This window comes from Heptranchias perlo, chromosome 39 (assembly GCF_035084215.1).
Source record: "Heptranchias perlo isolate sHepPer1 chromosome 39, sHepPer1.hap1, whole genome shotgun sequence".
Taxonomy (NCBI): Eukaryota; Metazoa; Chordata; class Chondrichthyes; order Hexanchiformes; family Hexanchidae; genus Heptranchias; species Heptranchias perlo.
The window spans coordinates 4735837-4749660 of NC_090363.1; the positions used below are offsets into that span (position 1 = coordinate 4735837).

General features: G+C 45.8%; 1 protein-coding gene across 2 annotated transcripts in view; it reads left to right on the forward strand.

Annotated features, from left to right (window-relative positions):
* The window catches only part of LOC137305125 (tubulin beta-4B chain), a 32254-nt gene extending 26082 nt beyond the window's left edge, over positions 1-6172 (forward strand). For both annotated transcript variants that reach the window (XM_067973912.1, XM_067973913.1), the window contains exon 4: positions 632-6172. In XM_067973912.1, coding sequence (XP_067830013.1) covers positions 632-1692 — 1061 coding nt within the window. In that variant the 3' untranslated portion in view covers positions 1693-6172. The remainder of the gene's footprint in view (positions 1-631) is intronic.
* The last annotated feature ends 7652 nt before the right edge of the window (positions 6173-13824 follow it).

The following is a 13824-nucleotide window of genomic DNA, read 5'->3' on the forward strand; positions in this document are numbered from 1 at the left end:
AAAATGATCTTCAAAATAGAAAGAACTGTGTTTAAAAATTTATAGTTACGATTCATGAAACTTGGAGTCTGTGCTTTAAACTTTTTAGGAAATGTTACAGATCCTGGAAGGATTTCCATGTTCTTCAACCAACAGCTCCTTGTGGATATATAGGCTAGAAATTATTGCTGACAATTAATGCTTGATGCATTTAAATGACATTCATTTGTCCATTACCTCTAGTGGAGGTTAATCCTCAGTTAAGAGGTATGTATATAAACAGAGTATTTGTATGCTAATATCAAAATTAGTTCCTAAACAGTAGCTTTGTTGTCAACTGTAATAAATTTACTTTAAACCAGCCTCTCAGATGGGTCAGTTGGTAAGTGTCACTGCTTGGAATGTCAGTGGAGGCCCAAGTTCAATCCCTGGTCTGTGCTGCAATATTTAACCTCTGGGTTGTGGAGCAGGGTTTGGCCAGAGTTCCTATTCCTGATCACTTTGCCAATTGGCCCCAGGGTGAGGTTCTGGAGGGCTGGGTGAGCCGTAGAAACTGTGCAGCAACACCAGCCTGCGGGTTTAAAGGGCGGGAGATCCCCAACAACCTCTGTTGCCTTGTTGACCTCGCCTGGGTACTTGTTTCTTTTTGCAGGTCAGAGCGGTGCAGGAAACAACTGGGCCAAAGGTCACTATACAGAAGGTGCTGAGCTGGTCGACTCTGTCCTCGATGTCGTGCGGAAGGAGGCCGAGAGCTGTGACTGCCTGCAGGGCTTCCAGCTCACCCACTCGCTGGGTGGGGGTACTGGGTCCGGCATGGGCACGCTCCTCATCAGCAAGATCCGCGAAGAGTACCCCGACCGGATCATGAACACATTCAGCGTGGTGCCCTCCCCGAAAGTCTCCGACACCGTGGTCGAACCGTACAACGCCACTTTATCGGTCCATCAGCTGGTGGAGAACACAGACGAGACCTACTGCATTGACAACGAGGCCCTCTACGACATCTGCTTCCGCACCCTTAAACTGACCACCCCCACCTATGGCGACCTGAACCACCTGGTCTCGGCCACCATGAGTGGCGTCACCACCTGCCTCCGATTCCCCGGCCAGCTTAACGCCGATCTGCGCAAGCTGGCCGTCAACATGGTCCCCTTCCCCCGCCTGCACTTCTTCATGCCGGGCTTTGCCCCGCTGACCAGCCGGGGCAGCCAGCAATACCGGGCCCTGACTGTGCCCGAGCTCACGCAGCAGGTGTTTGACGCCAAGAACATGATGGCGGCGTGCGACCCCCGCCACGGCCGCTACCTGACGGTGGCGGCTGTCTTCCGCGGCCGCATGTCCATGAAGGAGGTGGACGAACAGATGCTCAATGTCCAGAACAAGAACAGCAGCTACTTCGTGGAGTGGATCCCCAACAACGTCAAGACGGCCGTCTGCGACATCCCGCCCCGCGGCCTCAAAATGGCTGTCACCTTCATCGGCAACAGCACCGCCATCCAGGAGCTCTTCAAGCGCATCTCGGAGCAGTTCACCGCCATGTTCCGCCGCAAGGCCTTCCTCCACTGGTACACGGGCGAGGGCATGGACGAGATGGAGTTCACCGAGGCAGAGAGCAACATGAACGACCTGGTGTCTGAGTACCAGCAGTACCAGGACGCCACGGCCGAGGAAGAGGGAGAGTTTGAAGAGGAGGTCGAACAAGATGAGGCTTAAAAAAAAAACCCTCGTTCTTCCTCCATTGTGTACATAAAATGTCACTTTTTTTTAAATATTGAAAAAAAAATGTACCGAGCAGGGTCCATGGGCTTTTACAGGGCTCGAGTTTAAATCACTCTCTCCCGCTGCGAAATGTTTTTCTGCTGGCAAATTAAATTGCAATAATGGCACCCAGTGCTGTAAGGAACTCCTGTGAGTTACAAAGATTAGAACCGCAATCCTAAACCTGAATAACCAGCGGTTTTCATCCCAAGTCCTACTTGCACGTTGAAATTGGCTGCACTTGCTGTGCATGTGTGGTGATGTGCATTTTTTTTTTGTAAGGGGTTATTGAGCAGACTTTATCAAAATGGGGAGAAGGGGAGGGGAAAGCTAGAGAAATGGGAAACTCGAGCCCTGTGCTGCAGTACAATATTCCACTGCAATGCTAAGATAGTTCTAGTTTTTCGTTTTTTTTAAAACTGTTTCTGAGCCGTGTTTTTCCACTTTTTTCCAGGATTTTAGATGTCTCTCCCTGTGGTACAGCTGGCACTGCCATGAAGCCAGTTTAGCAAAACTCTTTCCTAGTGCTGGGATAGGGTTGGTAGCATTCCTTGAAAAGACATCTTCTGAATGAAGCCAATTCCATGCAAGTGAATAGAAATCAAAGGTGCCTTAAGATTAATGGTTACACTGATCCTTCCGTTCGACTTGCTGAGCACGTGCTATCTCATTCCCTTTTTGCTTTGCTAGCATCTAAATCACAATCAGTAGCTATTAGTGTCACTTCAGCAAGACTCGCAATGCATTCATTAGTCTAAAACTTGGAGCAAGTCTTGTTTGGGTCACAATTGAAGATAGTACTAGTTGGAAAGATTTGGTAATGCTAGGATATATATGTCCTGCATTTGAGTCTCTACTTTCTAGAATTTATGTAAGGAGTCGCACAACACCAGGTTATAGTCCAACAGCTTTATTTGAAATCACAAGCTTCCGGAGCTTAGCTCCTTCGTCAGGTGAAGTGAAGAGATGCATATAGGCACAGCATATGTAGTCGGAACAATGCCAGGTGATTACAGATAATCTTTCTAACTGCCCTTCATCACACCTCAGCAGAGAGATAATCACAGCAATCAAAGGAGTGAATGGTGTTCAAACAGGTTAGTCAGGGAAACATTACATCCAAGAATACTGAGGTGGGGTCACAAAGGGTTAAATGTAGCAGATGCTGGGGTTTGTATTAAAAACAGATAACTTTTTTTTGCTGGAAATCGCAGCAGGTCCGGCCGCATCTGTGTATGGAGAACAAGCTAACTACGACTTGAGTCTGGATGACTCTACGTCAGGTGGGGTTACATGTAGTGTGACATGAACCCAAGATCCCGGTTGAGGCCGGCCTCATGGGTGCGGAACTTGGCTATCAATTTCTGCTCGACGATTTTGCGTTGTTGTGTCTCGAAGGCCGCCTTGGAGAACGCTTACCCGAAGATCGGCGGCTGAATGTCCTTGACTGCTGGTGTGTTCCCCGACTGGGAGGGAACCCTCCTGTCTGGCGATTGTTGTGCGGTGTCCGTTCATCCGTTGTCGCAGTGTCTGCATGGTCTCGCCGATGTACCATGCTCCGGGGCATCCTTTCCTGCAACGTATGAGGTAGACAACGTTGGCCGAGTCACAGGAGTATGAATCATGTACCTGGTGGGTGGTGTCCTCTTGTGTGATGGTGGTATCTGTGTTGATGATCTGGCATGTCTTGCAGAGGTTGCCGTGGCAGGGTTGTGTGGTGTCGTGGTCGCTGTTCTCCTGAAAGCTGAGTAATTTGCTGCGAACGATGGTCTGTTTGAGGTTAGGTGGGTGAGGAGTGTTCCTGGTTCAACTGGTCTGTGGGTGCTGAGTTTTTGTAGGAAGTCTGTAGTGTCGCAACAGAAGCTGGGGGTTCCCTGTACGATGGGTTTCAGGATGCCCTTGATGTATCCAGAGAGGTTCTCTCGGAGGGTTCTGTTGCCTGATACGATAGGACGTCCGGGTGTGTTGGCTTTGTGTATCTTTGGGAGGCAGTAGAAGTCTCCCACGCGGGGAGTACGTGAGATGAGAGCGCGTAGGATGCTTTGAAGGTCTGGATTGAAGGTCTTGATCGGTTTGTTGAGCTGGCGGGTGTGTTCTTTGGTCGGATCTGCGGGTAACCGTCTGTAGTGTTCCTGGTTGTCCAGTTGTCGGTATGATTCTTTGCAATAGTCCGTTCTGTATGACGATGGCTCCTCCTTTGTCCGCTGGTTTGATGACTGTTGCGGTTGGTCTTGAGAGCGTCGATGGCGTTGCGTTGTGCTCGGGTGACATTCTGGACTGTCTTGAGTGCAGCTGATGAATCTGGTGTTGACGCATCTCCTGACAGCTTGAGCATACGTGTCAAGCTTAGGGCAGCGACCCTCCGGAGGGGTCCAATTTGACTCTTTCTTCTTCGGTTGCTGTACCGAGGATCCCTCTGTCTGCTGTTCCGAGTCGTTGATTGTCTCATTGGGTTCGTTGCTGGCATCTTGGATTTGTGGAAGAATTCTCGGAGCCTCATTCTCCTGATGAATTCCTCTGTTTCCGCCGCGAGACCGATGGTCCATTTTGGTGGTGGGGCAGAAATTGAGCCCTCGGCTGAGAACTTCGATTTTCGTCTGGTTGAAGGGTGTGGTCGGACAAGTTGACTATGGACTTCCCTGTGGTTGCAACCGTGGTACCGGGGGAGGCTTGGTTGCTGCTGGTGGCGATGCAGAGTTTCTCAAGCTTCCTGCTCTTGGTTTGCATGTAGGCAGCGTAGTTCCATTGCCTCGTCTGTTTGGCGGTGTCTCGTAGCTGGTCTGCTGTGTCCTGAGCACAGGTTGAGAGTATGGACTCTATCTTGGTTTCGAGGTTGCGGCATCTGCTGTAGAGCTGGTGTATGAGAGGTACGACGGCAGAGTCTCTCAACGTAGTCTGTGTTGTATGTCGACTTGAGTGGGTTCGTGATCTGTAGTTGGGATCTTGTCTGCTTTCTTGCAGCTCTGTAGAAACTTGATGTCTGTGTTGATATGCGTGATCTTCTTGGAGATCCTCTCCACTTTGTAGTTTAAAATTTAAGTATTGGCTGTCTAGTTTTCCCCAAAAATGTCTGTGGGGTGTATTAGAATGGCCATTTTCCCACAGCATGCTTTTAGTACCTGCCTTGGAATGCATTTCTGAGACCAGATCATAGATCTGTAACCTTTTCATAATCCAAGTTGTGTTCGGTTCAGTTCTTCTGACTTAAGTTATTCTGGACCTACTTGAAGCTCTGTAGCCTAGTCTTTGGCACCTAACTATCCTCTGTGTGCATAAAGCACAAGAGCTATCCATAGTGTGTACACACAAATGCCCTATTTGTCACTCAGGCGGTTGTCTCTTGCTGTTTCGGTGGCAATTAGTTGCCCTCCAGTGGATATTATGGGGATGATAGCCTGTTACTGGACTCTTACTTGCTCCCTTTTTAAGATCTTGAGTGACTGTAGCACCTCCTTGTTAACTGAGGAATGGATGGAGCTGCAGAGTTGGAGCATGGCCTGGCATCCACAGTTGTAGATCTCTGGCATTGGGAACAAGAATTACCCCCAATCCCAAAGGCAAGTCGCAAGAATCCCAGCCCACCTGGCACTAAAATTACTTATTTTAAAATCACCCAAAACTGATCTCTATTCACTCGCTAATGGAATTGTGCTTGCTGTAGAGAAGAACAAGTCCTGTTTCTCTATTTGTCAACTTGCCCAGCAGCTAGTGAGGTTGCTAGACAACCTGTGACACAGTAACATTTTGTCTTGTAGACTTTTAATATAAGTATGTCCTGTTTTCCAACTTTGTATGTGGAATTTAAACTGTCTGTGGTTGAATTTCGGTTTGAATTTGGGAGTTGACCCAATATAATTTGCACTCCTTTTTCCTATCCTCAACCTTTCTTCCTCCTTGCTCTGTTTTTGTGTTTTTTAAAAAAAATAAGGTTTGTTTCAATCTTTGCAATTGCTGGCTGGCACTGGGGCATGGAGATAAGTTGCATCCCACACACAGTCCTTCCCAGCTGAAGGACACTGCAAAAGGAAGCAGTGTTATTAAGTTAGTGTGGTGCGTGGGTGTGTGTGATGCCAGTGGAAGGACATGCCTTACAGGTGCTGGCAGCCAATTTAGGTTGTGACCATTTTGTGAATGGAGCCTGAAGAGGGTGGAGTGAAGTTGTGTGGGCAACTCTTTCATTTTGCTGTTAAGCCTGAACCCTTGAAATAAATACTGCCCAGAATTCTGACCGAGAAGTGCTCGAGCTTGTTTCCATACTTCTTGCTGAGCACTTTTCAATCTTTCAGTCTGTTTTTTTTCACTGTTTGGATGTCCTGTACCTGTTTTTGGATCACACCCTTTTTTTTTTTCCTTTTTTTGTTTTTCTTTTCATATTGAAAAGTGTAGCCAGCCTGTTTCTGAACTGACAAATAAAACAATTTTTTTTTGCGAAAAAGTCGTCTCCATTGTTTTGTGCATGTACAGAAATTTCTGCAGGGTGAGATTTCACTGCATTTTAGAAGTTTGTGAAAGAATTAAAAATATCAACAGGGTACCTTAAGTCTACAGGTTGTTACTGGACTAATAATCCGGTGACTGTGAGTTCAAATCCTACCATGGCTGTTTGAGAATTCAAATTCCATCTAAAAGAACATCTGGAAATAACAAAAAAAAACTGGTTACTGTGAAGCTTGTCTGATTGTCATAAAAACCTAAATAGTTCACTAATGAAGGAAGCCTTTGCTTACCCAGTCTGGCCTACATGGCTGACTCTTAAATAAATACAGATAATGCTGGCAATAGCCAGCTGGTTAGGGCAGTGTCTGTGGAGAGAGAAAGTTAACGTTTCAGATTGATGACCTTTCATCATAACTGTTACTACTGCAGCCCTGCTAACTTGGCATTGATCATGTGATGGTACCAGAGACTTTTCTGAACTCTGGCTTCGTTCCATACGGGCAGTTGACCTGAAACCTTAACTGTTTCTCTCCCCACAGATGCTGAGTGTTTCCAGCATTTTCTGCCTTTTATTTCAGATTTCCACCATTCGTAGTACTTTGCTTTTGTTTACGGTTGACTCTTAACTGCCCTCTGAAGTGGCCCCAGCAAACCAGTCAGGTCTGTTAAACCCCTACCAACGTTCAAGAAGGTGGCCCACCACCGCCAATTTCTCTGGGTAAGTAGGGATGGGCAATAACTGACCTTGCCAACGACGCCCACGTCCCAGAATGAGTGTTTTTAAAAAAAAATAGCTTGTATAGAACTAAACTATCCAGTTCAGAAAGGCCTCTGGCACCATCACATGGTCACTCAAGTTAGCAGGGCTTCAATAGGTCTCTACCCCCTGATCTCAGGAAGGGGTGGGGAGAAAAACCAGTTCTGCTTGCTGGTCTGGACTGATGCCCAGTGACCTGATGCTAGAACACATATGTGAGCACCAGATCCAGACCACTTCAGGCTCTACAGTCACACCTGCTGATGCTGTCTAGATTAATGAACTACTGATGACTAAAGTTTGCCTTTTTTTGACAAAGCTGCTGAAGGTCCCAGGTTTGATCCCTAATCTGTGCTGTTAGCTGACCTCACCTGTACTGGGGCACTACAATTAATCTTGGTGCCCCTGGGGAAAGTTGGCTATAGCTTTCCTCCCCTGCCATCCCCCCCCCCCCCCCCCCAATCCTGGATTCCTCTGCTGCTGCAATTGCACCTTTGTGAATGTCAGATGAGGACAGGATATGGCTTTAGTGTGTGCCTTACAAGTTCTGTTTTCACTGCCTTTGATGTATTAAGGCAGGGGATTACTTTTCTGAGCCAAGAAATTGGGCAGAATATAGGGAGGGGTAAGCAATTGTAACTGAAACTAAAGTTAAAATAAACAATTTTTTTAATCGGATAGCATTCACCCACACTTGCTGCACCACTGATATTTAAAAAGGAAGGAAATTGTGTGGGGCAGTATGTAGCTCCATATTAACATTTTTGCACAATAATGATCGGTGTCTTACATCAGTAACCGGAAGTGGGCAGGACACTGGTCTCTGTGCGGACTTTACAACTGGCTGTTTCGGAATAGGTTCAAAGGATTTTACTTGGATCTAAAGTCTTTGATGGTTTACCACAGGAAGTACTCAAGCTAATCCTTCTCCCTTTTAAGGAAAACCTAATTCCTTCCCCCTTCCACCATTACAGCCAAAAATACACGTAAAACTACAACTTGAATCTGGCATCACCTGGGCCTTTAAACTTCACAAAATGAGGTGAGCTGGTTATATTCTGCACTGTACACCATTGCTCATTTAATACAGCAAGGAAACTTGGGTGTTTGTCCCCTTTTTTAATAGCTCATCCCTGCTATCTCAAGGACTTGGTAAGTCAATGTTCTGCTTGGCGTTATAAAGACTTCCATTTTTATAACTCCTTTCACAACCTGAGGATGTTCTAATATGCTTTACAGCCAATGAAGTACTTTTTTTTAGCCTAGTCACTGTTGTAATGTAGGAAACACGGCAGCCAATTTGTACTCGGCAAGGTCCCGCAAACAGTAATGAGATAATGACCAGGTTTTAGTGATGTTGATTGAGGGATTAAATATTGGACACAACTTCCTTAGCTCTTCTTCGAAATAGTTGCCGTGGGATCTTTTACACCCACCTGAGAGGGCAGACGGGACCTCAGTTTAACGTCTGAGCCTAGGATCTTTAGTCTTTCGGATCAATGTGTAGTTTGAATCGACTTGGCTAATTTCACCTCAGACCGCAGTGGCCATATGGTTTCAGTTACCTAGCCCAAGAGGTCGGGAGGGAAATTTGCAGGACTTCTATCCAGGGGTCTCTGTTGTAAAGCACGTGTTTGTATATGAACAAACCTGGATGGTGTTACCTAGTCACGCGAAGAACAGCATTTGGGCTAGTTGAGGGTTACCTGTGGGGCTATTGTACATGGAATCCATGGGGGGGTAATTTTAACCCAACTTGATGGGTGGGAATCCCATGGGACGGGGTGGAATGCCAGTTTTACACCCCGCTCAATATCGCTCTCCGTTGACTTCGAGGGAGAGTAAAATCGGGTGGGGTATAAAACCACCATCGCACCCGATCCCATCAGTTTCCCCACAGGTGAGTTAGGTTAAAATTGCACCCATATAGGTCTCCAGGAGAGAAGGAAACTACGGGAGGGGTGGTTAAGGAAAGAAAACAAGACACCCTCACAGAGGCAATCTGAGAATCACCCATTGCTCTCCAAAATAATGCATTCACTTGCACAACTGGCTAAGAGATTTGTGCAGCTCTGACAAAAGTAGAGGAGTGAGCTACAAACGAGTAATTTCAGGTAGGATGCAGCGGAAGGTAGGCTACTAGTCAAAAGTGAATAGCATGCTATATCGAAATTAAATGATCTGATCCAAATGAACACTGGGGGCCTGAAGAAAGGGCTTCCATTGCTAGAGTGCCTTTCACAACAAGATCCCACAAACAGCAATGTGACAATGACCAGATAATCTGTTTTAGTGATGGTGATTGAGGCATAAATATTGGCCAGGGAGAACTCCCCTGCTCTTCTTTGAAATAGTGCCATGGGATCTTTTACGACCACCTGAGAGGGCAAATGGGGCCTCAGTTTAAAATCTCAACAGAGAGATGGCACCTCCGACAGTGCAGCACTTCCTCAGTAGTGCACTGGGAGGGTCAGCCTGGATTTTGTGCTCAATTCTCTGGAGTGGGGCTTGAACCCACTATCATCTGACTCAGAGCAGCTCAGTCCAGAATCTTTTAACTGAGTAGCCAATGATGTGAAACATAGCAAAGACTTTCCACAGAGCCCTTTTTAATGCTGCAATATGGAAACAGGCAGAGGCACTGAGTTGGAGATATCAGGAAAACCATCTACTTATAGAATTCCAAGGTAGGTTTCAACACACCAGACCAAAGGTGTTCTTTCCCACTGGGTAAGCCATAATGCTATTTTTCAACTTTCCCATTCAAGTAGATAGGGTGTGACCTGTAGTTTCCCAGCCATTCTGGTGTTTTCATTTGCTTTTAACATTGACTTCCATAATATCCAGACAGTTTGCTCACTAGCATTTAGTTGGCTCATAGATATGTCCGCAAGCTCACATTAAGATCTCAAAAACAGGATGGAATTTTAAAATGGAGGTGTTTGGGGACCGAGAGCCGATATAGGTCAGCGAGCACCGGGGCGATGGGTGAACGGGACTTGGTGTGAATTAGGAAACGGGCAGCAGAGTTTTGGATGATCTTAAGCCTATGGAGTGTGGAAGGTGGGAGGACGGCCAGGAGAGCATTGGAATAGTCCAGTCTGGAGGTGACAAAAGCATGGATGAGGGTTTCAGCAGCAGATGAGCTGAGGCAGGGGCAGAGACGGGCAATGTTAGGGAAGTGGAAGTAGGCAGTCTTGGTGATGGAGCGGATATGTGGTCAGAAGCTCATCTCGGGGTCAAATAGGACGCCAAGGTTGTGAACAGTCTGGTTTCAGCCTCAGACAGTGGCCAAGGAGAGGGATGGAGTCGGTGGCTAGGGAACGGAGTTTGTGGTGGGGACCGAAGACAATGGCTTCGGTCTTTACAATATTTAATTGGAGGAAATTTCTGTTCATCCAGTACTGGATGTCGGACAATCAGTGTGATAAATCAGACAATGGAAGGGTTGAGGGAGGGAGGTGGTGGCGGTGAGGTAGAGCTGGGTGTTGTCAGCGGACATGTGGAACTGGACGTCATGTCTTTGGACGATGTTGCTGAGGGGCAGCATGTAGATGAGAAATAGGAGGGGGCCAAGGATAGATCCTTGGGGGACTCCAGAGCCCCAGTATTCATGAATTTATTAACCCCTGCAAAGATAAAATAACTTTTTTTTAAGAAAACAGCTAACTGAAGTCCATTTTAAATTCACAATATTTGTCTGGCTGAGGCCAGAAGAAAAAATGCTAGACAGAAACATTACTGTTCGATGCTTTGACAGAGCTCTGCTTTCATCACAATATACTCAAGTGAGCCCCTGAGGCTTTGGGGCCCTGACCTTTTTTTTCCCCCCAAACAAACTTGCCCCCAGCACCTGTAGGAAATTTCCTGTAACAAAAATCTTAGAGGGCTTCCATGATGACACTGTTAGTGAAACTGGTGACCAGCATTTAATTGATCTATTCAGCCCAGAAAGGTCCCACTGTCAGTCCTTAAAGTCTCGGAGGGAAACAACTCAGCCAGGTTGCCACTTCTAGCTGCTATCCAGTGACTCCACTAGAAAGTGCACGTATGTGGTTGTTGAGCCAGGACAGGATCAGGCTGGGTTATGGTGACCCACCAACCCTCTTCATTCCTCCCCTCTCCCCAAAGTTACACAGCCCCAGATTTTGTTTCAGCACTCCTGGTACATGGTCAGAAAATCCCTCACCCCTAGGTCATGATTTTCATAGAAGCGTACAAGGCCATTCGGCCCATCGTGCCTCTGCCAGCTTTTTGAAAGAGCTATCCAATTAGTCCCTGCAAATTTTCCCTTTTAAAGTATTTATCTAATTCCCTTTTGAAAGTTACTATTGAATCTGCTTCCACCACCCTTTCAGGCAGTGCATTCCAGACCATAACAACTCGCTGCGTAAAACAAATTTTCTTCTCATCTCATCTCCCCTCCTTTCTTGTTCTTTTGCACATTTTCTTTACTTTTGCCAACTAACTTCATGGAGAAGCTGCATCACTAAACAGCAGCGTTCTTCATCATTCTTATTCCAAGATACACTTGGCTTGTGTTCCCTTGGTTTTTAGAAGGGTGAGGGATGATGTGATCGAGGTGTTTAAAGTGATTTGATAGGGTAGATAAAGAGAAACCATTTCCTCTGGTTGGGGAGTCCAGAACAAGGGGGCATAACCTTTAAAATTAGAGCTAGGCCGTTCAGGGGTGATGTCAGGAAGCGTTTCTTCACACAAAGGGGAGTGGAAATCTGGAACACTCTCCCCTAAAAAGCTGTTGAGGCTGGGGGTCAATTGAAAATTTCAAAACTAAGATCGATAGATTTTTGTTAGGCAAAGGGTATTAAGGGTTAGTGAACCAAGGTGGGTAAATGGAGTTAAGATACAGATCGGCCTTGATCTAATTAGATGGCAGAACAGGCCCGAGGGGCTGAATGGCCTCTTCCTGTTCCTATGTATTTCTTCTGAAGCTGCAAATTTCTGCGTGTGGACAAAAACCCCTTCTCCTTTAATGGAGACTGAGCCATGGCCGACACGGTGGATACAGGTGAGTCAGAGCTTACCTGAGGAGAAAGTGGACTATCGGCAGCACCGACTTTTCTCACGCATTCCTCACCCGACACCAGTACCTCCCACCGCTTCTGGAGAGGGGCATGCAGAGAAAAGCTAATTCAATGAAACCACATTGCATCTCCGTGTGGGGCCTGCACTTTAAAACACAGACCTTTTTAAAGTTGATTTGCGCCAGCATGCTGTGAGCTGTTGCAAAACTCTGAACAAAAACTGGCAAGAAAACAAATTAAATTACACTTCAAAATTCTGGAAAATGCACCAACAAAGTGAAAAAATGTTTTTTCTGGGGATGGGGGGGGGGGGCATAGAGGAATAAGCGGGCAGGATGGGAAGAGATAGTTAGAAAGGGAGGAGGATCGTGAGGAGCATAACCACTGGCATATACCGAATGGCCTATTTATGTGCTGTAGATTCTATGTAAATTTCTATTTCTTTGTTTGTATACTTTTATTTGAACGGTAAATGGCGGCGTAATCGCGAGAAGCTAACGGTGAAAAAGAGCTCCTTTGCCCAACAGTGTGAGGGAGCTAAATTAACATCATAGAGGTATTAGCCCGGGACGCTGCAGCTACTGGAAAACAGAAAGATTGCTGTGATAGGATTCATTGCTTGTGGGCAAATGTTAAGCTTTCCTGTCTGTCGGTTGATCCTAATGACTAGTCTGGAGATATAAATATAATACACTGTGTTACAGATTGTACTAAATGTGTGTGTGTGTACATTTTATAATTCAGATTATTATATAATTCAGGTCACTACCATTCCGATTATTTTACAATTCATATTTATAATCCAGATTATTTTACAATGCATATTATTATATAATTGTTTTATAATTCATATATAATATAAATTATAAAACAATCTGGATTATAATATAAATTTTTATATTTTATAATCCAGATTGTTTTATAATTCATATTATATAATTGAGATTATTTTATAATTCAGATAATTTTATATTCAGATTATTTTATATCCAGATTATCTGAATACCCCTCCCCCATGATAATTGATGTGAAGTTTTTTGTTTTGAACATTCTTGGTCACTAAGATTGAGACCATCCGTTCAGCTGCCTCTTCCGTTTCCCTCCCTTCCCCCTGCCCTAGCCCTGAACTCACATCTTTCTCTAGTTTCTCTCTTATCTCCCCTTGTGCCCTCTCCCAGCTCATCTTGACCATGAGACCCACCTCCTGTTCCCTCGACCCTATTCCCACTAAACTGTTGACCACCAACTTCACTTCCTGGTCCCCATGTTTGCTGATATTGTTAACGGTTCCCTCTCCTCAGGTACTGTCACCCTCCCCTTCAAATCTGCTGTCATTATCCCTCCTCAAAAAACCCACCCTTGACCCTCTGTCCTTGCAAGCTACCACCCCATCTCCAACCTCCCTTTCCTCTCCAAAGTCCTTGAATGTGTTGTCGCCTCCCAAATTCATGCCCATCTTTCCTGCAACTCCATGTTTGAATCCCTCCAATCAGGTTTCTGCCCCGCCACAGTTCTGAAACGGCCCTAAACAAAGTCACAATGATATCCCATGTGACTGTGATGATGATAAACTATCCCTCCTCATCCATCTCGACCTGTCTGCAGCCTTTGACACGATTGACCACACCATCCTCCTCCAATGCCTCTCCTCTATCGTCCAGCTGGCTGGGACTGCGCTCACCTGGTTCCATTCTTATCTATCCAGAGAATCACCTGCAATGGCTTCTCTTCCTGCTCCCACGCTGCTACCTCAGGAGTCCTCCAAGGATTTACAATTCATGTTGTTTTATAATTAATTTATATTATATAATAATATGAATTGGAAAACAATCTGGATTGTAAAACAAT